The sequence below is a fragment of the Andrena cerasifolii genome, chromosome 4 (genome assembly GCF_050908995.1).
Source record: "Andrena cerasifolii isolate SP2316 chromosome 4, iyAndCera1_principal, whole genome shotgun sequence".
In the NCBI taxonomy this organism is placed as follows: Eukaryota; Metazoa; Arthropoda; class Insecta; order Hymenoptera; family Andrenidae; genus Andrena; species Andrena cerasifolii.
Window position 1 is genome coordinate 12707994 of NC_135121.1, and position 26647 is coordinate 12734640.

A 26647-nucleotide genomic window follows, 5' to 3' on the forward strand; every position below is an offset into this window, starting at 1 on the left:
CCGATAGTTGAGAGGTAATTCTGAGACAGAGTTTACACAGTCGTACTGATTTAAAATAGCAAAATAACATTTTATTATAAACTTTATAATAGGTTTCTGTAACTGCAGGTTACATTCACTTATATTTAGTCGTATATCTGGACATTACAGAATATTTAGTCGTGAGAAGAGATCGATCAGTCCTTTCCAAATTGCACCCCAGTCTCTGGTTGATCTACACGATAAAGCGTAGCACCCAAGTTAAAGTATCCCAAGTATTCGATAGTTTCTGGTGTCGTGTCGATATGGTAATGTCCTCCCTCTCCATGATTAGAGAAGCTGTGGAAGTGTTGGACACGAAGATCCACATCCTGAAATTATGACGTACGCATAACGTACCACAGAATAGAATTGTATACGTCAATGGTTCGACACAATTGCACTTACACTTTCAGAGCTGACGAATGTACCAACGGCGACGAGGGGCGTTGACATGTTATAAAAACGCAGCCAGTTGTTGAGTTGCGCTTCGGTATTAAGAGGGGTAGTAGAGAAGTCCCGCATAACGTGCTGTTTAATTTTTCCATCTCCCATAAGAAATGCTCCTCCTAATCCTGCAATCATAATAATTAAATACAATTATTCAAATGAATCTCTTACTCGAGTTCATAATTCACGCAATACACTTACCGACAAGATTATTTTTATAATGTTGCTCGAGTGCCTTTTGCATGCAGGCGATGAAATCGTCACTGCCAGTACGTTTCTTGGCGTGCACCTTTAACACCTGCCCTGGTTTCCCTTCGCTGACAAAGAGGTTGGCCAACAAGGCTAGTCTCGTCTCCTTATTAGGTAAATTCTGAAGCACGCAGTCTCCACTTTTTGTGTCTACAGATGCAATGCGAGTTTCATTTTTCACACCGGAGGGTGAAACCTTCATGTTCATTATGAGCTGAAAGAATATTTATGCGATAAGCATATGAGATATAACGGAAACAATGATTTGTGAGTATACCTCGCAGTTGCTGTTTAAGTAAGGCCACGGTCCGGCACCTGCTCCGATCACTAAAGAATCTTTGGGGTACTGTAAATGATTCAGAAGTTGCTCGACATCGTACAGCTTGTTTCTTTGCGCAGAAGGAAGGAGATACGATGGACCACCGATCTCCAACAAAGTTGTATTGCCATTTAATCCTGAGTAATCAACGTAACATATTAATTTAAATCAGTTTAAAAAAGTATTTCATATTTAAGATATTAATTACCTGGCGCAGCGAGGGTGAAAGGTTCCGCTGTTAAATCTGGACAGTCAACGATTTCTACTTGAGCCTCGTCAAAGTTTTTAGCCAGTCCTTCTTGCAAAACTGTAAACCAAAGTATACGTTATGCTTTCGGATCTTCTTGCCAATTGATGATTAGGTTTTGATATTGAGAATTACCATCTTTTATTTCATTAAGAGAAGGTACGTGCAATTGCTTCTTTACAATGTCCAGTTCTTTTGCATTTAATGTAGTCATTGTTGACGTATGATTTTTATACTGGGAAATATGAATTAATTTAAAACAATGTACGAAACAACGAAATTTCCCTGTGAAAATAATTGCGCAGTATAAATTGTGTTCGCGCGAAGAAAGTTTAACTGTAACCGTCGCGAGAAGTAAAAGGACTGGATAAAAGCCGAATGTAATTTTGCTATTAAAACTTCGCCTTATCTAATCACTCGACCTTCTTTCGTAAGAGTGGAAGAAATAATCTGCTACACGTATGCTTAGTTACGATTACGATAATGCGAAGGTGTAATTCTTTTAAGAGAAATAATTGCATGTGATATGTGACGTACAATTTCTTCTGGATCGTAGTATAAAAAAAGATAACAAAGATGATGCAATCCTTCCAATCGAGTTTGATTAATTTGAATAAGTCACGTGCTCTTTACTAAATTCAAATGATAATGAACTGAACAATTACATAGTACGATTGTCTATTGATTTAGATATTTTTCAAAACTTTATCAAAATTTCGTGTTTCAATTATTACGCGCAAATGAATTAGGTATATTCCGGGTTACCAGATCAAGCCTGATCTTTTGTCGGAGATATCAATTTTGTTGAGGATTGCAGACTTGCGGTGGCGGGGGGGGGGGGGAGTGAGAGAAAAAACTGCCAATAAGAAAACAGACATCTAAAATTCATTATAATAATGACTTCTTATAAAGGAGTAATAATAAAAAAAGTATTATAAATATTTATTAGAATTTGTTACAGATTTTAATAGTTTTTTATATTTTTTTATGGCATGCTACACCAGTGCAAGTGCGTGCCTGTCGAATTCGCTAATATTCTCTACTCTGCTGGAGATTTTTCAAGGGATGTAATCAGGGGCAGATTTGGGGCCAAGTGCTAAGGGCTTAGGCTGCATCCTAGGGCGGCAATTTTGAGGGGCAACAAATTTTTGGGAGCGACAATTTTGGTGGGCGGTAAATTATGGGGAGCGAAAAATTTTTGGAAGTGACAAATTTTCAGGAGCGGCAAATTTTTGGAAGCGACAAATTTTCAGGAGCGGCAAATTTTTGGAAGCGACAAATTTTGAGCGAAAGAAATTGGAAATGTTTAAACATAGGGGCTTGAAGCAACTTTAAAAACAATTCACTTTTTTTTATGTAGTGAATTAGGAAAAACTCACACGTGGGTAGCCATATTGACTTAATTTTGAAATCGTCTCGACACTTTTCAATTAAAATATTTAATGATATTTCACGGAAAGAGTGGCAGACGCTTGTTACCCTACGGGCCCCAAATCTCAAAATCCGCCCCTGGTTATAATACGTATATATAAAGACACTGATTCCCGAATGAGTATCTTTCAAATACGATTTTTGAAAAGGTTTATCTGTAAGAAACGACTCGAAGAAACGCAAACATGATAAAGCGTGCTACGAAAAAGAAAAATTTCGAGTGTGTCGAACCATAGGATAAGATAATGAACGTTTTGATTGACGTGAAAAACTTTTCTGTCACAAATTACTTATGGTTCTCTTCAGAGATGGCATTGGGATGCAGTTGGAGCGGCTATCCAGTGATACTCGCTTATTACGTAGATATGTGCTTATCAAATATTTAAAATATAAATGAATTCACAGTAACCTTTCGACAAATATACTGTTAAAGCTCGTGTGAATAATTACAACGTCACACCTCAAGTCACTAATACGTATACCTCGTGAAGTTTAATTTTAGATATTTTCCATAGAAACAAAATCTCGCGTTTCAAGTGCTTTGGAAATCACAGTACTCGACGCGATATCAATCTGTCCACTTAGCACAGTGAAATCTTGATTACAATCCGCCACAAGAGGCACTAGGCATCTCAAATTTCCCATTATATGATGTCATAGCCAAAGATTGATCAGAATTTTCTAGATGACAGTAAAGTGTTTAAAGGGATCACCCTTAAATTTCATCGATATTCAAAATGGCGAAATTGTTATCTCTAATGATAAATCGATAGTCGATTTAATATAATTTCAAGTATCGTTAGCTGTCATGGGTAAAGCAGTGAGACGAAGTTGTTATTCCTCACTGGAACTTGAAAGAAAATTCGCCTCGAGTCTGTGGTATAAAATAATCACGGAAGAGGGTTGGAAGACACGTCGGTGGTCGGTAGGGTTGCCGTGGATGCGCATTGGGCGTCGAAGGAGTCCGCCGCGTATCACTGGCGGACGTTCCTGGATCGCATCGTCAGTATGCGGTCGCGCATTCCATGCGGGAACACCTGTTTGCTCTTTCGGCTCCTACGCCTTCGCTTTTCGCGTCTCAAGCCGCGTGAATTCTAATCGGTGACCATTCTTTCAACACAAAACACCGGGAAAAAAAGAAAACCTTCGATCACTACTTACCAAACGTCTAAAAAAAAAAAACACAAAGGCTTCGAGCGCCTCGTTCGATCCAATCGGGCATCAATCATAGAAAAATCTCTACGGAGTAATTTTTCAAAATACGATACCAGCGAATGATAATACACGGAGCGGAAACCAGTCAGTTGAAAGTTGGAAGATTATCGACCGAGATCGACGGGGGTAAGGAGGAATCGTTAAGTAGTTAGAATCGTTCGATATCGGCGTGACAAAGGGAGATCTACATAGTACGCGTAGAGAACGCTAGGGAGAGAGAGGGAGAGAGAGAGAGAGAGAGAGAGAGAGTGGTCGCGAGAGAGGGTGAGACGAAAAGGAGGAACATTTCTAAGTATCGTCGGGCGAGAAAAGGAGGCGAGGTACACGAGAAAGAGCGAAGGAGAGGAAGAGATTTAGTCGCGAGAGAGGAACGTCCTCGTGACTTCAACCACGTGTCTCTCGTGGTCCTCGTTTAAACACGCGTAAGAGCAATTTTCTTTATTGACGTACGCCGGTTGTTCGTGACCGTTCGTATTCACGGGTATCATAACTCTTGCCCACCTAGGCATGCAGGCATCTTCGAAACTCTACCTCCACGAGACCCGGGCATGAGGCATCCGATAATCCATTCTTTTCACTGTTTTTCTTCGCATGTATCTTCTCCAGGGCATCGATGTGATCGATCGTTCGGTTCGCCCCCCCCTCTCGCCCCTCCCCGTGGCATGCATCTAACCTAACATATAAGTAAAGTGTGACGGGAACTCGAGCTGGATCATAGGAACGCTCTATTCTGTCGCATGCTGTACGAAATACTTGTTCTTCGAGCATCTCGGGTTCGCGCGTTCAGAGTCTATTGCGAAACGAGACCGATCGCTATTTAGCAGGATCGCTTCGAAGCGTTTAGATCGCTTCTGGGTGCGAAATCGATGGATCGTGAGAGTCCAAATGTAAGGATTATTAATTTCTTTCTCCGGCACTGCTGGTCCTAGTTTCTTTGACTTGTTTCTATTGCAAGTCCAGCTGCGTCTCGTTCTTCCGTTTTTCCTCGGTCGACGAAAATTTCGCTGAGAAGCTGGCCGCGATTGCGATTCGCTCCGAGACGGTGGACTTAAGAGCCCACTTAGGTAGCTCGAGTCGAGCTGCGGAAGAGCTAATGGCATTTCAACACGGAGACAGTTCGACGCAGGTGATCTAGAATTTCTTTCAGGACGGCGAGCCGTTATTAGATCGATTTAATTAAACTCGCCTTTTGCTGGTCTCGCGGTGAACGGATTCTCGAGCTTCCTTTGAAATTGCGAAAACTCTTTCGCGGAAACTTCCATGTCGTACGAATTTGGGGATCGTCGGGGAACTTTGCAGATCCCTTACAGTTCAGAGTATTCACGGTTTCGAGTGATGAAACAAGTAACAGGGGAGTAGAAGGCGGAGACAACTGGAAACACGCTGATTGCAAAGTTCTCAGCCCAAAGTCACATTTTCCCCTCAATTACTCGCACGCGGAAAGTCTCAACGAAACGCGCGGCGAAGATCGATAACGACGAGAAAAGGCAAGCGCGTCACCTACCCCGAAGACGGAAATCGGGAAGCACGGACCAGGTCGAGCGTATTTAACGGTCCATTCTACTTTACCGGTCGAAAAACAGGCCTATTTTCATGCATTTTTTTCAGGAACTACTGTACGGATTTTAATATTTTTTTTTGTGGTAAATATTTATTATTCCTTGCTGCGTAGAATTAAATCCACACATTTGTAATTATATTTTGGAAACATGAAAAATACAGTTCTATACAGCAAGGAATAATAAACACGTAACCAAAGAAAAAGCATTAAAATCCGTACATTAGTTTTTGGAAAAGGCCTCTTCTTCGACCAGCAAAGTAGAATGGCCCCTTAAGGGGCAACGTACACCTAGGAGGCAAAAAAGTAGGACGGATTTGAAGAATTTTTTTCCAGTGGAGAATTCTTTTTATCAAATAAACATTATACACATTAGAGAGGTCACACTTTTGTCTATAAAATGTGAAATTTTCATTAAAAATTTCGGTGAAGAAACTGCGTTTTTTTTTCTTCAGAAAACGCGACAGCGGTAATCAACCATCGCACCCCCGCTGCTTTTGATCTGAAACAAAGCACGAAAAATTATTTTTAAAGTAGATAAAAAAGCTAGCACGTGTCGTAGCTGATTTTGTTCTTTTTTCAAATTCTCGCAAAAGGGCGAGCATTCGAACATAGAAGTAGACTTTCTGACTTCCCACATTTTCAGTCATAAAATCGTTGCACGGAAACAGCTACCACGTAGCTTCCCCTCCGAATTTTTTAATGAAAATTTCACATTTTGTAGACAAAAGCATGACCTTTCTAATGTGTATAATGCCTCTTTGATAAAAACGTTTCTCCACCGAAATAAAATTCTTCTAATCCATCCTAGTTTTTCGCCTCCTAGGTGTACGTATGTTGTCCCTTAAATCGTGTCCGCGAGACAGCTCGGCCGCCGTCGCACGTAGTAGATATACGCGCGTAAGATTGCGGCCGGTAGATTATTTGTAGTCGTTGCCATTGAGATGGTTTTATGGTAGCCCCTTGCCCCGCGTACCTTTATATCGAGACTGAATGGACAGAGAGAGCAGCCTCCTCTATGAGATAATACGCCTGGTTGTGCCCAAGCCATTCAGGCCCGAAGTCGGATCCATCGAATCGCGAGAGATCGCGCGAGGTGAGGGCGGACACCGTGGCCTCCTGCAGCCATGCTCACCATACACAACGAGTGAGTATATCGGGCTTTGCATGCGACATATCGTTGTTCGGGCCGCATCGATACGCCCGTGGACATCTGCCCGTCGCTTTCGCCTCTTCGGCTTCGCAGAAACCACCATGCTTCTTCCTCCGCTGTCGAGGCCTTCCACCGTGGCTCCAATCGCCGCGCCGATCCGATTCATGACTTTTCAGCGGCCACCAAGTTTGCACAGGGGTGGATTAAGGGGCTTTCTTTTGCGGCTGGATTATTTAGACACAAAATAATCACCGTACCGGTACTTTTCGCAGATTTATATGCACGCTTTTGCAAGTAACTTAAAAGAAAAGAATTATCAGAATGTTGAGAATTATTGAAGTTATTTAACGCTAAAAATAGCCCCGCGTTGCGCGCGGCTGTAGCCCGCGTGCACAGCCCCAGGTCCAGCAATCATCTAAAAGCAAAACGCTTTGGGGTGAGCTATTTCTACACTAAATAGTACAGTGTGGAGCTTTACTGGCGAATTTAAACGCCAAGAATCAATTTCCCCTCCGCAATTTTAAGGAGGAAAATCGTCTTTAATCATTTATAAAATGTTTTACAAACAGCCGATGTTGATGCGCAAGGTTCACACTGTAGAGAAAGGAATTCTACACACTCGGTTAAAATTTCAAGTGAATATATTCCTTCGTTTAAGAGTTATGATGTACGTGGTGTCTGAAAATGTAGTTTCGAGATAAACGGCTTCACAGCTAGCAAGGGGAGGACACCATGTGGTAGACATCGATTTTGTTGAGCCTTGGCGCGAGGGATCTATGTCGAAAATAAGTAAATAGGTGTCCGAGCGTTTCTGCTAATGGGCCTTAATAATACAGATATTTACATGGAAATTATTAAAAATTTCACAGTAGCCGTGAGGTTTTAGTGGGTAAAAATCCCACAACTACCCTGGCGCCCGCGGGGATTCCCCTCTGGAGGAGTCGGGGTGCCTTTTGAAGATTACCCCAAGTTAAAAAAAGGAATTTGTAAAAAAAAATAATTTATAAATTTTTTTCTTTTTAACGTGAAGATATCATCAAAAGCACCCTGACGCCTCCAAAAGGGAATTCCCCGCGGACGCCAGGGTAGTTGTGGGATTTTTACCCACTAAAACCCCACGGCCACTATGAAATTTTTAATATTTTTTTTTCCCTGTAAATATCTCTATTATTAAGGCCCATTGGCAGAAACGCTCGGACACCTATTTACTTATTTTCGACATAGATCCACCGTGCCAAGGCTCATAAAAATCGATGTCTACCACGCGGTGTCCTCCCCTTGTAAGTTCCCTACGCTAATACCGGTCGGCGCTATAATTTTCGTAATTATTCGAATTTCCTAATGAAACTTTGTTGTAAATGTTAACAAAAGGATGGCACTCTCAGAATTTATAATAATAAAGCAATCGATTTTTCTAGATTTCAGTAGTCCCGTGTCCTTTTAAGTAGACTGGCTTGGTGCTCCTTCGCGATTTTATCGTCAACATCCCTGAGGTTCCGAGGTTCCGTCGTTTCCTTTTGCGCTATCAGCTTAAGTTTCGAGTTCTCGAAAGTTTGAAAGTCCCAGGTTTCAAGTGGCGGGTGGCAGGGGAGTCTCGCGTTGCGCTTGCAAGCTTGGACCCTCTTCCTCGCGAGTGCGTGCTCCTCTGATGGACGCTGCAGACTTTAAACTTGCTTGGAGGGATGGTACGCGGACCTCGTGTGTCCCTTTGTCGTTCGTGGTCCCGCGCTGATTATGCGGCTTACCGGTGGGACGGTATCCTTATAAGCGAGTACGTGGGAAGCCTGGGAAGTAAGCGATTTCGTGGCTTCCTGATCGCGAGATCCTCGATAAGGCGCCCTCTTCAATGCGCTCAGCATATCCGTCGTACTTTAAGACGGCCATTCGCTGCCACCGCACCCTATGTCTCTCTAATTCCCAATTTCATTGCTTGTAGCAGACTATCGCAAGCGGAGCGTTGTTCTCCAGCTTCTCCGATCCCACGGTGACCATCGATTACCATACGGTGTGCCAAAGAAGGTCCGTTTCGAGGAAGCTTCTGGAAACTGGGACGAATTGAAGCAAAAAATAGTCAACCTTGGTCTTTTAAATTCAACGTTGATGATACGTGATTGGAAACTGAGCCGAGAGGAATACCAGGAGCCAATGTAGACGGAGCGAGATTAGCGAAAGTAATCCACGCGAAACGAGAAACGGCCTCGTGAAATGAATCCACCTGACGAGAAGAAGAGAGTCGATTTCCAAAGGAAGATAGTTCCAAGGAGTGAAGGAGCTAACTCGTACACCTTTAGAGGGCCGGGATTTTTCATTGAAATTGTAACTTTTATTTGCTTAAAGTTTATGCATATATACCACCAAAATGACCGGCAAAGTATTCAAATTCTTAGGTGGCCACTGTAGCACGTGGCCAGCCCGGCCGCGAACGGTATGGCATGTACTGGAATTTTTAAAATTTGAACTTTAATGTTTCTAAGGGTTCTTGACATCGCTAATCACGATTCTAAGGTCAGAGTATCGAAATTTTGCACAGAAACAGTGTTGCTAACCTAAACAAGCCTAAATGAATAACAGCAGTTACATTCATATATTATTCTTTCCTTTGGCGTTATCCAGAGCTAACTTGGAGCATATAAACATGGAGGAAGCATGCGATGGGCGAAAATGTAGAGGGCAGTAGAAAGAGAAAGATATACATTGGGTACACCATCTCTCTTTCTAACATTTTTAGAACCGCGATTAGCGGTATCAAAAACCCTCAGAAACATTAGTCCAAATTTAAAAATTTCCAATGGCCATTATAGTGGCCAGCCCGGCCCTCTAAAGGTTAATAGAGGTGGTGACTACTAGGATGGTTTAAAACTACTCAGGTTTGGAGGGACATTTATGACTGGAGGTGAGCAATTAGGAAGACGCGGTTCCGGGTCTGTGACGTGGATCCTAGCAACGTCGTGGATTCCCTTTGCATCGTGTGCGCAGCAACACGGCAATAACCCACTACAGCGGCGGTGCATAATCTAATGGTGCGTTGGCTGTCGGGACAAGTATGGGACAGCAGAGGGAGGGCTCGCGCCGTGCCTCCCTGCGGTACGTTAATTGTCGCCTGCTCGAGTTGCGTTGCTCCGAATGCCGTAGCGACAGCGATCAGGAAATTGAAGAAGAAAATCGTGGCGATCGCCGGAGGGCTCACTGGCTGTTCGTGGCCCGAGGCCTCTTATCGACTTTGAGACAGAACGTTATTCCTGCTAGCTGGAGCGCGGGACGAGCTTTCGACCTGGGATCCCTTTGACGCAAGGGCTCCAGGAATCGCCGATTTCACGCACATTTGTGCGCAAAATTTGCAAGCGAAAGGAGCAATTTACTACTAGAGCCAATCCTCGAGATCGCTTCAGACTCGCGAGGACACGCGCGGCCGTATCCTTCGCGTCGTTTCGGCTCCCGTCCCCGATATCGATCGAACTTTTTCTTCTCCGTCGCAACGCGCGATGCCTGTGCAGGTGAATTCGACTTTTCCTGAACCTCCGGGGAGCCGCGGCTGTGTCAACAAACGTATCGCGTGATACACCCTCTTATCCATTCGCGCTAATGCACGGTGCACCCGTGCTCATTTCGCTGTCCGCCTTTACGCTCAGCCGCGCTCAAATGCATTTCGCCAGTCTTTGCTTTGCTGAGCATCCCCCTTCGACTGTCCAGCGACAGCCGCTTCCATTGTACACAACTACTGCGAGCGAAAGGCCTCTAAAAAGGAGGTCAGGCCACCGTAAGGAGAATAAGGACATTTGTAACGGAACCGAGGTCAATTTGGGCCTTGCGGAAACGTTCGAACCCACCCATGCTGCCTTCTTGGCTTCTTCCCTTTGTTTATCGCGCTACCGCGGTCGTCATTGTCCCGCGGAGTCGTAGGAGACGCGTGCAATGCAATAACAGCAGGGCCAGAGCTTCCCTTCGTCGGTGATTTGATTCCGCGACGCTTCGCTTCGCCCTGTGCAAAGCTCGGGGGAAAGACAAGGGGGAGAGCGGTGCCCGGGCATTGTTCCGCGTCGTTCGGCTGGAAGGAGACCGAGAATTGCCTGGAACTTCGCCGTCCCCGAGATTATTGCCTCGTATCCAGAGAAAGGCGGCGAACGACACCAGATATCACTTTGTTCGCCCTGTGGTTTACGGAAGTCGGGACACGAGGCGCGTTTCCCCCGCGTACGTTCGGTCCCCTTCCCGCATGCCAAACACCGGCTGTGTCGCCTTCCTACCGATTAATCGGATTCGAGGGGCCACGCTGCGAAGAATTCCTCCAGCGAACTTCGACCCGTCTGTCCTCGCCGGGCCTCGATGGGATCCGTCGGGGGATGAAAGGGGACGGTCGGGATCGCGGGGCGTCACGGCGCTGCTCCCCCGACCTGGGTAGCATCTAGTCGTGGCGTGGAAAAGGAGGAACGGGGCTTACTAATTTGTGTCTGAACGTACACATCCGACAATCAGGTGCTATTCAACGGGCGGATGCCTTTCGATCCTCTCCTCGGACGTTTGATTTCCTTTCACGGTGCCGTAGGAGCGAGGAACGCGTGTATCAAAGACTGCGATCGCGTTTAGAATAAGGAGACTAAGGTCTTGCTCTTTCACGGCTCGTTTGCTCGATTCACTCCACCTCCCTCCGCGGAGTTGAAGGGAAACAAAGGGCGCCGCGGAGTCGAGCAGTTGAAAGAACCTAGCCGCGGGAAGGGCGCGAGCATGCGATGCTCAAAGGAGCGTCTCGATAGGCAAATAAAAGTAGAGCGTCGATTAAAAGTGCCGCGCGACTTTAAAATGCCAGAGCTCGTCGATGGTTCGTCGGAGTTAATTTCCGGGTAGGGTAGATGTACCGTTTCTGGCCGTTGCACTGTTTTCGGCCACGTGCATAATTATCTTGTTTGTAAATTGCTCGCAGATCATTATTACGTGGAGGAGTTTCACGTCATAAATATTTTGTTTAGTATACCGCCGGAAATATAAGGTAACATTTATTGTTTACACGGAGAAATATTATATTTTTTAAGAAGTGGCCAAAGCTGGTACCATACCTTAACGTGGCCAGAAATGGTGCATCTACCCTAATTGGATGCATCGGGCACTCGTAAACTGTTGGCTCCCTATGTCTAACTTTCAATCGGTTGAAGAGTGACCCTCGCGCGCCGCGCAGCCGTCCGTAAATATTCCCCTCTTAATGTAGTTAAGTGTAAAATAGCTCGCATAGTTTAATTACAATGCTTGCCCAGCTTGTTGTGCGCGCACACACACACACACACGCCCGCCCACACGCAGCCCCGCGTCGCCGTTGCAAAAGGTTTCATAGCCATATTACCCCAGCACTACCAGCATTATTCTTGTTACCTCGTGGTCACGGTAGAATAATTAAGCATCGCTGCTGCGACGTTCAGAGCGGGTGGAAGAAATATAACGCGATTGTAAATGCAGTGGGGGCAAATACTTGCACCCTAGCGCAGCTAGGGACTCTGCCACAATTGGGCAGCCAGTGCAACTAGGCACCGTAGTAGGACCGCTGGGAACACTAGTAGGGGAGACCGGGGTAGGTTGTAACACGGGGTAAATCGTAACATAAGTAACATCTTTTGAACGACAAATCTGATAACCCACAGCATGCGAGAGCTGCTTGGCGATATTAGCAACGTTGGTTTTAGCGACAGAAACGAGCGTTATGTATTCATTTTGTGGCTAGAATTATAGTATGTAGAGCACGTAAGTAAATGTTGTCTTAGCACTTTTATTTCAATTAACCGTCACTAGAAACGCACACGTTGGTTTATTATAATGTGTACATATTTTAGTAATTTGATGTTTAGTTTCTCGTCTGCTGAGATAAAACGCAAAAGTTCAAGCTCGGGGGTAAATTGTAACATGTTGCTGCTTACTCCGCTCTAAATGGAGATGAAGCAAACAATCGAGAATCCAAGAAGTAGAAAAAAAAAGTATGATGGCAAATGTAAAGAAAGCGAAGAAGAAGATTTGGATGGAATCAGATGAATAAGCAATGATCCTTTAGCTCATGTATATCAAATGTTTAATAATGATCTGTGCTTTCATTTATATTATTTGGAAATGTTTTTTTGTGTTCATATTTGTATTTAAGTAAGTAGAACAGATGTGTTACAATTTACCCCAGATGGTGTTAATTTTTACCCCGGACTGGGGCGCTTTGTAACAAAGGTTCTGTTTTGTTTACGATGAACCTAGATGTCCAAGTGTCGAAGATTTTGTCACGTACTTACACTCAATGAGTTCGTCACGTATGTAAGTAGTAAGTCACGCAAATTATTTCCTGATTGAGGAAAACACTTTCGAGGAAAAAAACTGTGGAAACTTTTTTGTTACAATCTGCCCCGGTCTACCCTACTTGAAATTCTTAACAAATACTTAATTCAGAATCACTGTTCGAGTCGACTCGCGATATCTTCCCGTACCCACTGCACCGCGACTAACAAGGGGAGGACTCCATGTGGTAGACACCGATTTTGATGAGACTTGGCACGATGGATCTATGTGGAAAATAAGTAAATAGGTGTCCGAGCGTTTCTGCCAATCGGCCTTAATAATAGAGATATTTACATGGAAATTATTAAAAATTTCATAGTGGCGGGGGGTTTTAGTGGGTAAAAATCCCACACTACCCTGGCGCCCGCGGGGAATTCCCTTCTGGAGGCATCGGGGTGCCTTTTGAAGATTTCCCCGAGTTAAAAAAAAAAATTATAAAAAATTATGTAATTTATTAAAAAAAATGTATAAAGTTTTTTTAACGTGGAGACATCCTCAGAAGGCACCTCTACTCCTTCAGAGGGGAATCCCCCGGGGCGCCAGAGTAGTGTGTGATTTTTCCCCATTAAAACCCCACGACAATTATGAAATTTTTAATAATTTCCATGTAAATATCTCTATCATTAAGGCCCATTGGCAGGAAAGCTCGGACACCTATTTACTTATTTTCGACATAGATCCATCGTGCCAAGGCTCATAAAACTCGGTGCCTACCACATGGTGTCCTCCCCTTGTAAGCTCCTTCGACCAGGGATTCAGCAAAACTTTGGGAAATGATTTCAGCATGTCGCCCCGTAACGGCTCGTGCGTGGCGGAAGTGAGCTCGGTGAGGAGCCTGTCGTCGGACGATGTCTCCGCGACGAAGGCGCACCGGAAGAAGTCCTGCTGGGCACGCGCCACCGATCCGGCCCATCGCCGCGGACGTCGCATCCAGCTGCTGCAAATGCTGGTGCTGCCGTTCATACCGATCCTGGCGCTGATCGTCCAGACGGCCAACACGCTCCACGACATCCTGATCTATCGGCAGGAGGTCTCGGACATTGAGAGTCAGGTAACGCGACAGCTCCACCCTTCTGGGATATATGTAAGCTGCGAATCCGCGATGAGATTTCACACGAGATTCTTGAAGAAATATCATGAAACTTGCTTTACGGGAGTCTAATTTCACGAACTTAATAACAATATCGTTAAAAAATAATTGTCTCGTGAGATTAAAATCTGATGCGAGACACTACATCTTTGTCTCGTCGTGGATTCGCAGAGCCTTCGTTCTGCTTCATTTCACTGCCAGCTCACTGCCTCGAGGCTTCCTCTATCTATAGAGCAAAGTCATTGATATCCGAAACGTGGGAGATCCTACAACCCCCTCGCTTTCTGTACGCGATAGAAAAGCGAAGCTTCCTGCCACGTGCTCTCTCCTCACGCAATTATGCGAGCAACGTAATTAGGTCGGGCTCGTATAATTCAGTGGCGAATCGATCTGCGAACCGTCTAAAAGTAACGGAGGAACGGGCAAACATCCACCACACCTACGCACCGCGTCCCTTTCTCCAGCATGCACGACGCGTCGTTCACCGGGGCTGTCCCATTTCTTCCATCGTTTCCTCTGCGCGCCGGGCATAGTTCCCGATAACGAATCGCCTCTGTCTATGATTTACAACGATCGCCCTTCGATTTCCGCTCCCCGGCGGCGATAACCACGCGGTATAATCGCCCCTGGAACGAATTACATACATAAATCGCGTGCCGCCGCGTATTGGGCGACGAGGGTTCGAGCTTCGTTATTTATTGAAACTGGGCGATCGAGTGGGTTCATCGGGTGACAAAATGCGGCGGAAAAATGTTGGCAGAACGGAATTGGCGGTGCCTACGATAAAACCGTCGCGCTTGTGAATGTAAACCCTGCGCTCTGTGATACTTCGACGAGCCACACTCCTGGTGATCTTCGTATTCCGCGTCCATACAAGCGCGAGAAACAGAACAATGTCCAGCTGCCGTGACAGGTGTTTTCCGCGCGGTAAATATTCCATTTTCAATGAGCGCCCTCCGATTATTTCAATCCTCGGTAATCTGTCCGGGATATTATTGCCTTCCAAGCGGAGTTCGGCATTATTCGAACGATCTCGAATAAGAATTGCGAATAGAATGAAGTTATTCGAGAGCAACGAACAATTTTTTACTCGAGATAAAAATTTATTCGGATAATTCCTAACTCCGCTGCCAAGAGGCGAAAGCCTCGCCCCCCCCGGCAAGGGTGGATATGAAAATTATCGAGAAATTTGAATCGGTAGCAGCCCCTTCGTGGCTGACCTCGATTCTTCATTTTCCGCCCCGACGCTTCCTTTAATGCATAATCGTCTTCTCCGTTGCCGTATAGATTAAGTTTCTGTTACGTTATTACGGGACAAACGTCAGGCGATTTTGCACCCTCGGAGATGCTAACCGCTCCCGTCGGCTGCCTGGAAGATTCTCATTTCTCATATCACAGAAATTTTCATCCCCCCCGGTTAATATTTACTTGCAGCAGCAACGCTTTGAAAATCGAAAGTGGAAGCGGCAGTAGGGGCGACTCGATCGATTAGCCACGCTCCTCGCCCGCCCTTCAGCTTCCGATAAATCTGTTTTCCAAATCTGAACGTACCTCTGGAACGGCCCTGATAAATGAAAACGATTGCACGGTAACGAAGATCCCCCCCACCCATAGACTTGACTCATGTATGAAAGAAGCTAATTTCCTTTAATTCTCGAGAAAATTAAAAAAGTTCAGATGCAAAGATTGTGAAATCAACTTTGCTAATTCCAATTGTATACAAATCAATTCAGTGCTCAGATTTTCAGCTTCGGTTTTAAGTAATTAGCGGGCCGCATGAAGATCATTTTACGATCGAAGATAATAAAAACTTGGTGGAGACTAATTTAAAGGAATCGAAGTCAGTAGTGGATTAACAAAAGAGATACGGTTTTTTTATACAACGGCCCGCTAATTACTTAAAACCGAAGCTGAAAATCTGAGCACTGAATTGATTTGTATACAATTGGAATTAGCAAAGTTGATTTCATAATCTTTGCATCTGAACTTTTTTAATTTTCTCGAGAATTAAAGAGAATGAGCTTCTTTCATACATGAAACATGTTTATGGGGATGGGGGGGATTTCGTCACTTTTTTCTTACATATAGCTAAATCTAACGTAGAAGTACAAATAATACTCTTTTTTGTCCTCGACTTTTTCATGTATTTGAGGGGGTTGGGCAGAGGAGTGACATAGGATTTCTGGAAAAAGTTGTTCGTCTGTTCATTCTGCTTTCGAAAGGCGACATCTACTGACGTCAAGTGAAGAAGTAAAACAAGAATGGAGACATCTACTGGCGTCAAGTACTAGCGCTACGTGACGTCTGACTGTTTCGTAAAAAAGTATCATTTTGATAGCTATTAATTCAGAATAATTATTTCATCTTTTAGAAAAACAGCTCGAAACATTAAGTAAAACGACAAATGGGTTAAAAAAATAATAATTATTCGCTGGATCATGTTAAAACACCGAAACTATGTCTAAGATAAGATGATAAGGCCAAAATAGCTGCGGGGTCGTACCAATTTCGCTAGCATTCGTGTATAGAGACATGGTCGCTCAGTGTGCCTATGGGTAGAGGGGGAAGGGGAATTAGCTTCCAGACGCGACCGCGTCTGTTGACCGCATCCGTGCTACGTGTTATATACGAGCGAGAGGATTGTTCCACGTCGGCAGATTGTTTCGAAACAGGACTCCTCATGGGGAATTAAAAGAGTTTGATGAGTTTTTTTTATGACACCTCGACCGGCTCTCGCGAAACAACTGTCGCGGGAAACCGTAGAACAGGATGGGAAGGGGGAACGGAGGCAAGGTTCTTCGAAGACAAAAGCTTCATCGTTGACAAAATTGGCGAAACTGTCAAAGTTGACAAAGTTGACAAAATTGACAAGGTGGACAAAGTTGATAAAATTGGCAAAATTTACAAAATTGACAAAGTTGACAAAATTGACAAAATTGACAAAATTGACAAAGTTGACAAAGTTGACAGGATTGACAAAATTGACAAAATTGACAAAGTTGACAAAGTTGACAAAGTTGACAAAGTTGACAAAGTTGACAAAGTTGACAAAATTGACAAAGTTGACAAAGCGGATAAACTTGACACAGTTGGCAAAGTTGACAAAGTTGACAAAGTTTCTTTTCCCGAGTCTGCCCACGGGGAACGACTATTGTCCTCCCACGTAACGAGCATTCGATCTATCCGCCGCTAGCAATCGGTTTATCGACCAGCAGCGTCAACGACGGCATTTCGCACCGCGATGTAAATAACCAGCAATAACCAATTCCATCGCTTCACAATACGCCGGGCATGGACAAAGGCGGGTCCGGTATTGTTTCACGGCGCGTCGAGTTCTTTACAATGGTTCTTGGAGCGAAATCGTATCGCTGCCAGCGACGATCGATCCTCGCGGATAGCTGGATTTTCAATTAACAGGAGGAGCTACGGGAAGGGAGCCGGGGGTGACTCTCGCCTCCACTAATAAAGGGAATTCCTGAAAGAAAAACGAGCGCGCCTCCAGTGTCTTGAGGCTCGAGGCCCTCGCGAGCGTCACCGGGGCCGAATGTTTTGTCAACAAAGGGCCGAGCGTAAGTGAACGGGAATGGGTGGGCAAAGAGGATTAACGTCCTTTAATTCCACCTTTGGGGGGTGATGGGAAAAATTTCCATAGCAGAGCGAGCCGCCCGCGGCTCGCTCGATGATGGACGTTACGCGAGGGTGGATCAGATCGAAATTCATCGGGGTGCAGCTTCGAGTACACCCCCGTTTGGTCTCGAGTTAGCTGTTTGACGAGCACGATGGCGCGGACGGCGGAAAGGAATGGACGCGTCTTCTCCTCCTCGCCTCTCTGCCCGTCCTTCGCCCCCCGTCTTCGTCGTCCTCGGTGTTTGCCGTCGATCGTAAGCGTGTCGAGAGTTTTATACACGCTCGCGTTGCCCCCTCTGCCACGCCCTCCATAATTAAAATCTATAGGAAAACCGGCCAGGAATTTCCTCGTTTCACGAGGCTACGGAGGAGCCGAGTCGCCCTTTAAGGGCATCGATTCCTCTTGCACTCGTCAGAATCGAATTAATCGGCGCACGCGACAGTCCGGAGCGTTAATTGCAGCTTGCTGGTAAATAGGGAACATTTAAGGAGAAACACCACCGTAAAGGCCGGAAAAGTAAGCCATTTTTAAGAATTTTTTTCAGAAATAATTTACAGTTTTCATTGAAAATTTTTATTACCTACTTTTAGTACGGTGTCTTAAGAGGCTATACAAAAAAAAATAAATAGGAAAACATCCATAAATTATAATATATTAATTAATCTTCTACGCCTCCCCACGCGAGCTGGTCGAAGGCGTAACTATGGAACAGCAGGTCCGAAATCAAATTTGATTTTTTTTTTATAAACTATATGAGTGTAGTTTCCGTGGTACGTACCGATTTCTTAAACAAATTATTTTTGTAAAAATGGTACGCTTTAGAATAAAAGTTTCGAAAATCCGCGAATAAGATGGACAGTTTTTCGAGTGCATTTAAAAAAATTTGCTCTCAATCAAAGAATCCGTACGTACAACGGGAACTACACTCATATAGTTTATAAAAAAAAAATGAAATTTGATTTCGAACCTGCTGGTCCATAGTTACACCTTCGATCAGCTCGCGTGGGGGGGTCTAGAAGATTAATTAATATATTAAAATTTATGGATGTTTTTCTATTTATTTTTTTTGTATAGTCTCTTAAGACAGTGTACTAAAGGTAGGTAATAAAAATTTTCTATGAAAACTGTAAATTATTCCTGAAAAAAATCTTAAAAAATGGCTTACTTTTTCGGCCGTCACAGTGGTGTTCCCCCTTAATGGATGGGTGGACGTAAGTTGTTCAAAATTTAGAAACAAAAATTGGAGTAAACGATAAATACGAAGGCCTACGGGGAAGGGGTTCCATAGAAGAAGTGAATCTCATTGCAACACAAGTTAGCCAGAGTACAAATTCTGTTAAGGTTTCAGAAGAATCGTGTTGAGTTAATTAGGACTTGGAAGATTAAATGAGACATAGAAAGGACTCGGTAGACAGTGGACAGTGAATTCGAATCGAACGGGGGGGAATGTTTAAAAATGAATGCCACTTTAACAGTATAATGCATGTACGTCCGAGAATGTCTACCGTGATCCGAAGATCCGTGATCATTAGTCTGCCAGGACGCAGGACATCCGCTGTCGCGATTAATTCTGGCGCAGTGGATGAACCGTTACTAGGCCAGGCGGGCGAAACTGACATCATCTTGCTGGATATTTCCTGCTCTCGATGGATGAACGTGTCGCCGTCGCGCGCATTATCGAAAATTATCGGGCGCGACAACGGCGGGGGACGGTAATGGATTAGAAGCCAAGTTTCTTGGGTACCAATTAAAGTTAACGAACTCGAAAGCCTCCGTTCTCCTTGATCGACTCCTCGCGATTTCACGGCCCGAGACCGCTGCGAAATATAAAAAGAAAAGCGCTCCGACACGATGACCCCGCGTTCACGCTTTTCGCATCTGTTGCCGCCACAGGCGATCTATAATTATCGGGAGGCTTCACGTGGATGAAACGCAAAAGCCATGGCAGGTATAATAGAAGGCCATTTAGGCACTTGGAAGCTGAAGCAGCTGCTCGACTTGCGGCCAGGAAGCCTTCGGTCACTCCATCCTGTCCATTCTGTCCCTTACGACTACCTCCATCTCCCTTCGCAAGTTTCACGAAGACTCGAGAACAACGCTGGCCATTAAGTGGCGCAGCCTCGGCCCGTCAAACTTGTAGCTCTGTGGTCGTCCAGGCGCAATTGTGCTGAACAGGACGAGTGTAACATGCCACGGCATGGCTCTTGAGGAAAGAAGTTCCTAGAGTCCTAGAGTACCTATACACTGATGAGGCTTTATATTATATTAGATGTATCTAAATTGTTTTTTTTATTAAAGTACATGTTCGCTGTCGATCTCTTCAAGTTTCAGGAAGGATGGAATATTAACAGAACCGCATTTGTCGCAACTAGGCGCAAGCTGAGGGCCTCACTCTCTACGAGGCCATATTTTAAAACCTTACACCTCACGATAGTTCCAAAATAAAATAGGTACCGCAGACTGGGGGAACATTGGCATGTTTTTAGAACATTTTGTTATCCTTACTAATATATAACAGTGAAACGTTGACTGTTTGTTTGTCCTTCTTTCACGCCTAAATGGCTGAACGGATTTCAATGAAATTTTGAATATACACTACATGCGTCCTAGATTAGATTATAGGCAATTTATTTTTTTTTTGTTTAGGCTTTTTTATTTTTTAAACGTCATAAATAATTCCCGCGTGAAACCGGGTAACGGGTCAGCTAGTATAATCTAAAAATTAACATTTCTACATTTGCTTCAGGTATTCTACTCTAAAACATGTTAAGTAACTGCCAATGTTCCTCCACTTTACGGTACCTGCTTCTTTCTAAATATTAAATTCATAATATAAAAGCTAGAGGCAACTGAAAAATTTGTGAGGCCTTCCTCCTCCATCTCAAATACATCTTTCCTTAGAATATAAAACTAGCAGGGGTTGCTATATTGCATAAAATTCATGTACACGAGCGTACCACTAACGAGGCAAAAAAACTATTGGGGTAATAGCAATTTCCTTCCCTATATCTACATATTTCACACAACCGTAGAAATCGACTTGTTCTTTTGAGGTCTCGTAATGATGTTGCTCCTGGGGCAGTGTTTTCCAGTGTTTTTTGAGACGCGATCCCCTTTTATAATATTACCCCTTATTAAATTTAATAAGGTAAAAAAAAACAGATTAAAAATAGGTATTTCAGAATATAATTCTAACTTAACAATATTAAAAAAAAAATCGTGTCGACTCCCCAGAAAACACTTCGCAACTCGCAGGTTCGGAATCACTATCCTTGAGCCTGCAAAAGAACATTTTGTGGATTTACTGCCTTATATTAATCGAGTGTTTTACTAACATTTTTTCAGGTAACAATCGCCACAGACCTGGGAAAGGTGGTGACTCGGATGCAGTTGGAAAGATCCGAGGTTGCGTTCTTCATCTACACCAACGGCAGCACCCTCAGGTACCACTAGAACCGAAAAGCTCCAAGGCGATTCTAATTCAAACTGTAATGACGTTACTTGCTCGAAATTCGTAAGGCGTTCCCGAAGTTCATTTTGATCGTGTCGCTTCGAAAGTCGCTCGATCCCCGGCTATACGTGACTCAGAGGGAGAAGCCATTCCTCGCGCGGGAAGGAACCCTTTACTATACAGGCCAATGAAAACAGATGGGCAACAGGGTGTTCTCTAATCAAGCCGCTGCCGAAGCAATACACTTTTCCCACAATCCCCGCGAAACAATAGCGGCGAGGAATACAAGAGCAGCTCCCTACAGACACCGTGTCGGATCTAAATTAAGATCCCCTTAATCTGTATTATAACGGCAACAAATTACCTTCGCTCGTTGATAAAACGAAACGCAGAAGGGGCCGTGGCTCCATCAGCGAATCGTTAAACTGCAGCCTCACCCGCCTCCGATTTAATTACCGGTACTCGCGAATTCAAGGATCGAGGTATTAGACCCTTATGGTCAGCGAAACGTGAGGCGCTGACCTGACCCTTCCGCTTCGGTTCGTTTGCAAAAGCCGAGGAGCAGTTGCCGCTGGGAACGTCGACGAAATTTCCGTCGCGGTACCGATCCCGCGGCACCTTCGATGGCAACGCCTTTGGGCCACGCGTGCCGGGCGCGTTCACTGAGAGGAACGGATAAATACCTATGTAGCCTGCCGGCCGATTTATCCACATAGAACTAACGGGGGCACGGTCTGTTGCGTCTGTTGAAGGTCGAACTTGACGCAGAGGTTCGCCATAACCGATCAGGCTCTCCACAACATGACTACGTGGCCCCTGGTCTCGGTGCCGAGGGACGAGAGCAAGACGCAAACCTATGACGTGGTCAGCAAAGAGGCCTTCCAAGCACGCCTCGAGGATTTCAGGTAACGAATCGATCGGCAAATACTCCAGATACCGTCCACGTGGTTCACGCGCTAATGACGTCAGAGTATTCCCCCATGTGCCTGACGGATCCGCTTTGATCGCCCCATCGCCCTAAGCTTAAGCGACTCGAGCGTCACAATTTCCATCGCCTCCAAAAAATACCGTAGCTATTTCCGCATATTAACGGTGTGGAATTAGAGGGGACGACGGGGGCGAGAAGGGTTGCTAACTTCGGGTGAGCGAGAAACGGGGGGGAAAGGGGCGAGAAATAGTTTCGGATCAGAGGCGGGCAAAGTTTTATCTAAATGAAGATTTTCAGTTCGAACGAAAGATCAAATTTTTATTCTAATATTAAGGTAATGATTTTAATATATTAGTTATTTAAATAATCTTTTATTTAGATAATGCCAAGGTCGGTAGAAATATAGAATATTGGAAAATAATATTTTATTTTTCACTTTTTATTTAGATAATACCCAATTCCGTTTTGGATTCGAAGGTCAGTTCTGTTCTGAATTTGGAGGGCCAGGTTGAATGGAGCGCGGGCACTTGAAACGGCACCGTCTGTCCAAGCAACACTCGATTGCGTGGAAAGTTACGACGGAGGCCTTTATTCCCTCGAGCCTTCGCCCCGACACTTGTTGAATTTCCATTCAGCCTCGAAGTGGAGAATTCTCCTCCGCCGCGGCACTCTCCCCGCTGGATAAAGCGATCCGAACTTTCCTCTTCGATCTTTCCGCGAATCGAGTTTTCAGCTCGTAACACGAAACTCGCGAAACTCCTTGAGCACGCAAACAAATAAATCGCCCGACGCAGGACGTCGTTTTATGCAATCTTTTATGCAAAACTGCTCCACATCTTCCTTCCAGGGAAACACCACTTTAGACTCCCCTTCGAGGAACTTTGCCGCGTTCGCTCTCCAAGTTTTACACCCCCCCTTTGTAACTACACCGCTCCAACAGTTCCAAGTTCCTTGTACTCAACTCGATTATCGCAGCGAGCGTGCCATTAGAAGTAAATAGCAGAAGCTATAAGTCCACGGTACAGTGCAGTACGCACTCAATTATCTAATTCACAGCGGCGAGCCAAAAGGCACGGCAGAAAAGCGGTGTCTACTTTCGTAGCATCGCTGTCGTGTCGCATTCGTCTTGTCCGATCGATCGACGCGACATAAAAATACGCGTCCAGGGCCCGGTTCATCCGAGACCGCCGCGGACAACGGCGGTATCGCGATGCAACCGAAAAGGGGGTGAGAGAAGAGAGGCGACAAAGGGGACGGAACGCGTTGCAGCAGGGACGAATGGAAGCGCGGGGGAGAACGACGTTAATGCGGCCCGATCGGGGATATTTGCAGAAGGCACGTTTTTCATTTGGCCGAACTGAAAACGATGGCAAGGTACACGGCCACTGGGCACGTATACCCGATAAAATCGATACGGCAAAGTATCGATGCAAATAATACCTGCAGGCCAGCGTGGACTCGAAATTCCCCCAAGTTATCAATAGGTCTTGATAAAAGAAGCTGTCGATTTATGAAAATATACGGCGGCTTATGATCGTTATTTATATCCTTTCGTCGCAGTGACGTCCAGTGGCGGATTTAACGGGCGGCCGATGAGTTGTTGCCGCCTGGGATCCTGCTCAGACGGCCCCATCTCCAAAAGAAAATTATGAGTTTATCAAAACACTATCAATCTTTTTGGTCTCCTATAATTTTCATACCACACGCGCGTAATTTATTTGTAATTGAAGGGTCCTTGTGGGAAATACTGTAAGTGCCAAAAGTGAAAGAAAAATTCTTTTGTCGAAAAATGTTCTACTATATAGAACACTGTACTATAGTATAGAAAATTCTATAGTATAGAATTCTATACCTATAAAATTACTGTATAGAAGATTGTACTATAGTATAGTTAATTCTATAGTATAGAATTCTATACCTATAGAATTACTGTATAGAAGACTGTACTATAGTATAGATAATTCTAAAGTATAGAATTCTATACCTACAGAATTTTAAAGCAATTTCCCTTTGTAAATAAGTTACCAATAGTGCTAAAAGATGGGAGTTGGGTTATTTATTGTATACTTAAGTAAATTTAGCAATCAAAACAAATCAAATCTAGTAAGTAATTTAAAGTCAGGGAAGTTTTTTCTCTCTCCTGAAAAATTTGATGTTGGCCACTTACAGTGTTTTCTACAAGGACTCTTCAATTCTGTTACCTATACAGAATGTCCCAGAACGTTCGGCCCCACCCGGGCCTTTTTCCTTAAATTCGCCACTGGTGATGTCCATCCCTGTTGCCTTTGGATCTCTATGCACGGCTCCACATAAACCGAGGCGTACAAGGAGCGAGGGTGTTAGATTCCTAAAGGGGCCGGTTTACAGAGAAATTCTCCATCGATCGAACGCGGCCTGGCTGGTTTTTCGCCTCGGCTGTGACGCGAGCGCGTGTCAGACAATGGGACGCATTTCTGTCAGCGGGAGCGGCGGTAACAAGCCGCTAACAATCCTCTCCGTCTTCCAGACGTACGGGATATTATACGCTGACGAAGACGATTGGGGAACAGATACGTATTAACTGGCGATCCCGTCGGGGACGAAATAGCGCCGTTCGATCCCCGGCGCTCTATTAATCTGCCGGGCCGATCGATCGGTCGTCAACTGAATTAATTAGCGCGCAAGACCTATCTAGGCGATTATTCTCAACGTCCCGGCGGGGCCTATACGACCGCGGCTCCTTTCATTTCGGCCAATTAATGCCCTAATGGCAGTCGTTCGGCGGGGCGAATTTCGGGCGCGCAAAAGGTCGATCGAGTTTCCCGAAGAAACACGCGTCCATCGCCGAACGATCGGGTGGGCGAGCGGCGTATGAACCTCCGCGGTGTAATTGCACTGTTGAACGCAAGAAGGGCCTCAGTGCCAAGAGTTAGTTTCGAGAAAAGTGCGCGTAAACATTGCGAAGTCAGATATTTTTTATATACAGTGAAGTTGTAAAACTGTAAATAATATTTTAAATTTCGATATATCTTCTTTGCAGTTTCATTATTACGATCGGAATTATGTAATAAATTAATCAGTGAAATTTATTTTAATCATGGCCCTTTCAGCCTCTTCTTGCATAAAATGGAGAAATAAAGGAAATTTTTTTTTTAATATTATTCTTTACTATTTATCTAATATTTGAATAATATTTGAAAAAATATATGTAGCATATTGAAGACATATAGAATATTAAAAAATATAGAATATTGAACAAATATAGTGAACAAATATAGTAATATAGAACAAATAGTCACAGATCGTATCGCCTCCAGTTTGATGTATGGTTAGCTTAGATACGAGTTAGAGTCACCTGGTCAACATCGATTCAGAAAACTTGCCATCGCTCTGTCAATCTTAAACATGTGGCACTGGAGCTTGAGGGGCATATGTAGAAAAGAACGAGGAATCTAATTACGCGTTTTATGCAAAAAGGGCCCGTGTCTCCATAGGCGGTTCTTGCATCCGACAGTACAGTTGGACCATGTGCGCGCATACGAGACACCGATGACGGCCTGCACGCGCTTTGTACACGTGCAATAAATTCCCTCAAAGAAGTCGTACCTCTTCTTTTTCCCTATGCCGCGTGTCGGCCTTCCCTGTCGGACCACCTTTATGAGCAATGGGTGAGGTTGTCACACATGAGCGCGTGACCGCCCATTTAGAGCAGTAGACAATATTTTTAGACCCCTCTGCCCGCCTCCCTCCTGTCAACCCCTCCTCCGCGGCCTCTTTGTCGCTCACACTATCGCGTCTCTGGCTAAAAGCCGGCTCGATACACCGTTTAGGTCGACTTTCCGATCGAGCCTCTCTCCTCGCGGCGAACAGGAGCCTGGAGCAACAAAATCCTCGGCTCGATCCTCCGTCTCGTTCAACGTCCACCAGGATAGCCGAGCCCTCTTCAACAGACAACCTCCGCTCCTCCCGTCGCGCAGTGGTTCCAAACTGACGTTTTATGAACAAAATTCTGTATCTCAGTGAATTCTCAACCGATTTTTATAATTCTCTGCTCGCTTTGTCGGGTATTAAATTTGCTAAAATGTTAAACGGATGAATCGCAACCAAAATATATTTTTTTTTCTATCTTTCCTTCTGGCAGAGTTTGCTGGAAACTTTAGTAGAACAATCCTTGGGACTATTTTGAAAAGATTTGCCCTATCTACCCTAGCAGCATTTCTGGTTGCCCCACAGTAGCCCCAAGTTGGAAGTTAGTTGGCCATCAAAATGCCAACAATAAATGCTGCTAGGGTAAGTAGTTTCTTTATGTAGATTCTTAACTGAATCTTGGCAATGCGGGAAAACGTAAACCGGGCGCAATTTCGACACACTAGAATACTTATTCGAAGGGAAGAGGAATTTCAAAGCTACTGTATGATGTTTCAGAAAATTTAATCCCCGATGAAATGAGCATAAAAGGATAAAAATCGGTTGAGAATTCACTGAGAGACGGCGTTCGGTTCGGAAAAGGTCGCTTTGGAACCACTGTGCGTCGCCGCGAGCGGGATCCTGACGCGCGGAGATAAAGTCGTTCAGGTTTCCATTAGAATATCGCAAGCTGGCGCGAAAAGTTTCGCAGGATTTTCCCTCGA

At 44.6% G+C, this 26647-nt stretch overlaps 2 protein-coding genes across 4 annotated transcripts in view; one reads left to right on the forward strand and one right to left on the reverse strand.

Moving 5' to 3' along the window:
- Positions 1 to 43: 43 nt before the first annotated feature.
- LOC143368552 (ester hydrolase C11orf54 homolog) lies at positions 44 to 1817 on the reverse strand. The gene is made up of 6 exons (XM_076811386.1): positions 1419 to 1817; positions 1245 to 1343; positions 995 to 1173; positions 670 to 931; positions 427 to 593; positions 44 to 350 (listed from the first exon to the last, which is right to left on the reverse strand). Exons 1-6 carry the CDS (start codon positions 1495 to 1497, stop codon positions 177 to 179), a joined length of 960 nt encoding a protein of 319 aa, XP_076667501.1. The 5' UTR covers positions 1498 to 1817; the 3' UTR covers positions 44 to 176.
- A 1753-nt stretch (positions 1818 to 3570) lies between these two features.
- The window catches only part of LOC143367640 (uncharacterized), a 29476-nt gene continuing 6399 nt past the window's right edge, over positions 3571 to 26647 (forward strand). The window contains exons 1-5 of one of the 3 annotated variants that reach the window (XM_076809650.1): positions 3571 to 4055; positions 6447 to 6634; positions 13724 to 13991; positions 21004 to 21101; positions 21862 to 22014. In XM_076809650.1, coding sequence (XP_076665765.1) covers positions 6615 to 6634; positions 13724 to 13991; positions 21004 to 21101; positions 21862 to 22014 — 539 coding nt within the window. In that variant the 5' untranslated portion in view covers positions 3571 to 4055; positions 6447 to 6614. Of the gene's footprint in view, positions 4352 to 6446; positions 6635 to 13723; positions 13992 to 21003; positions 21102 to 21861; positions 22015 to 26647 lie in introns of all 3 variants that reach the window. The other 2 variants (XM_076809652.1, XM_076809651.1) reach the window with 2 other exon arrangements.

Excerpts from the sequence above, each read along its gene's own strand:
- LOC143368552 (XM_076811386.1), bottom strand. The coding sequence starts at position 1,497 with ATGACTACATTAAATGCAAAAGAACTGGACATTGTAAAGAAGCAATTG. Across the intron at positions 932-994 it reads ACTTAAACAGCAACTGCGAG|CTCATAATGAACATGAAGGT; the intron begins GTATACTCACAA and ends ATATTCTTTCAG. Across the intron at positions 594-669 it reads TTATAAAAATAATCTTGTCG|GATTAGGAGGAGCATTTCTT; the intron begins GTAAGTGTATTG and ends TTATGATTGCAG.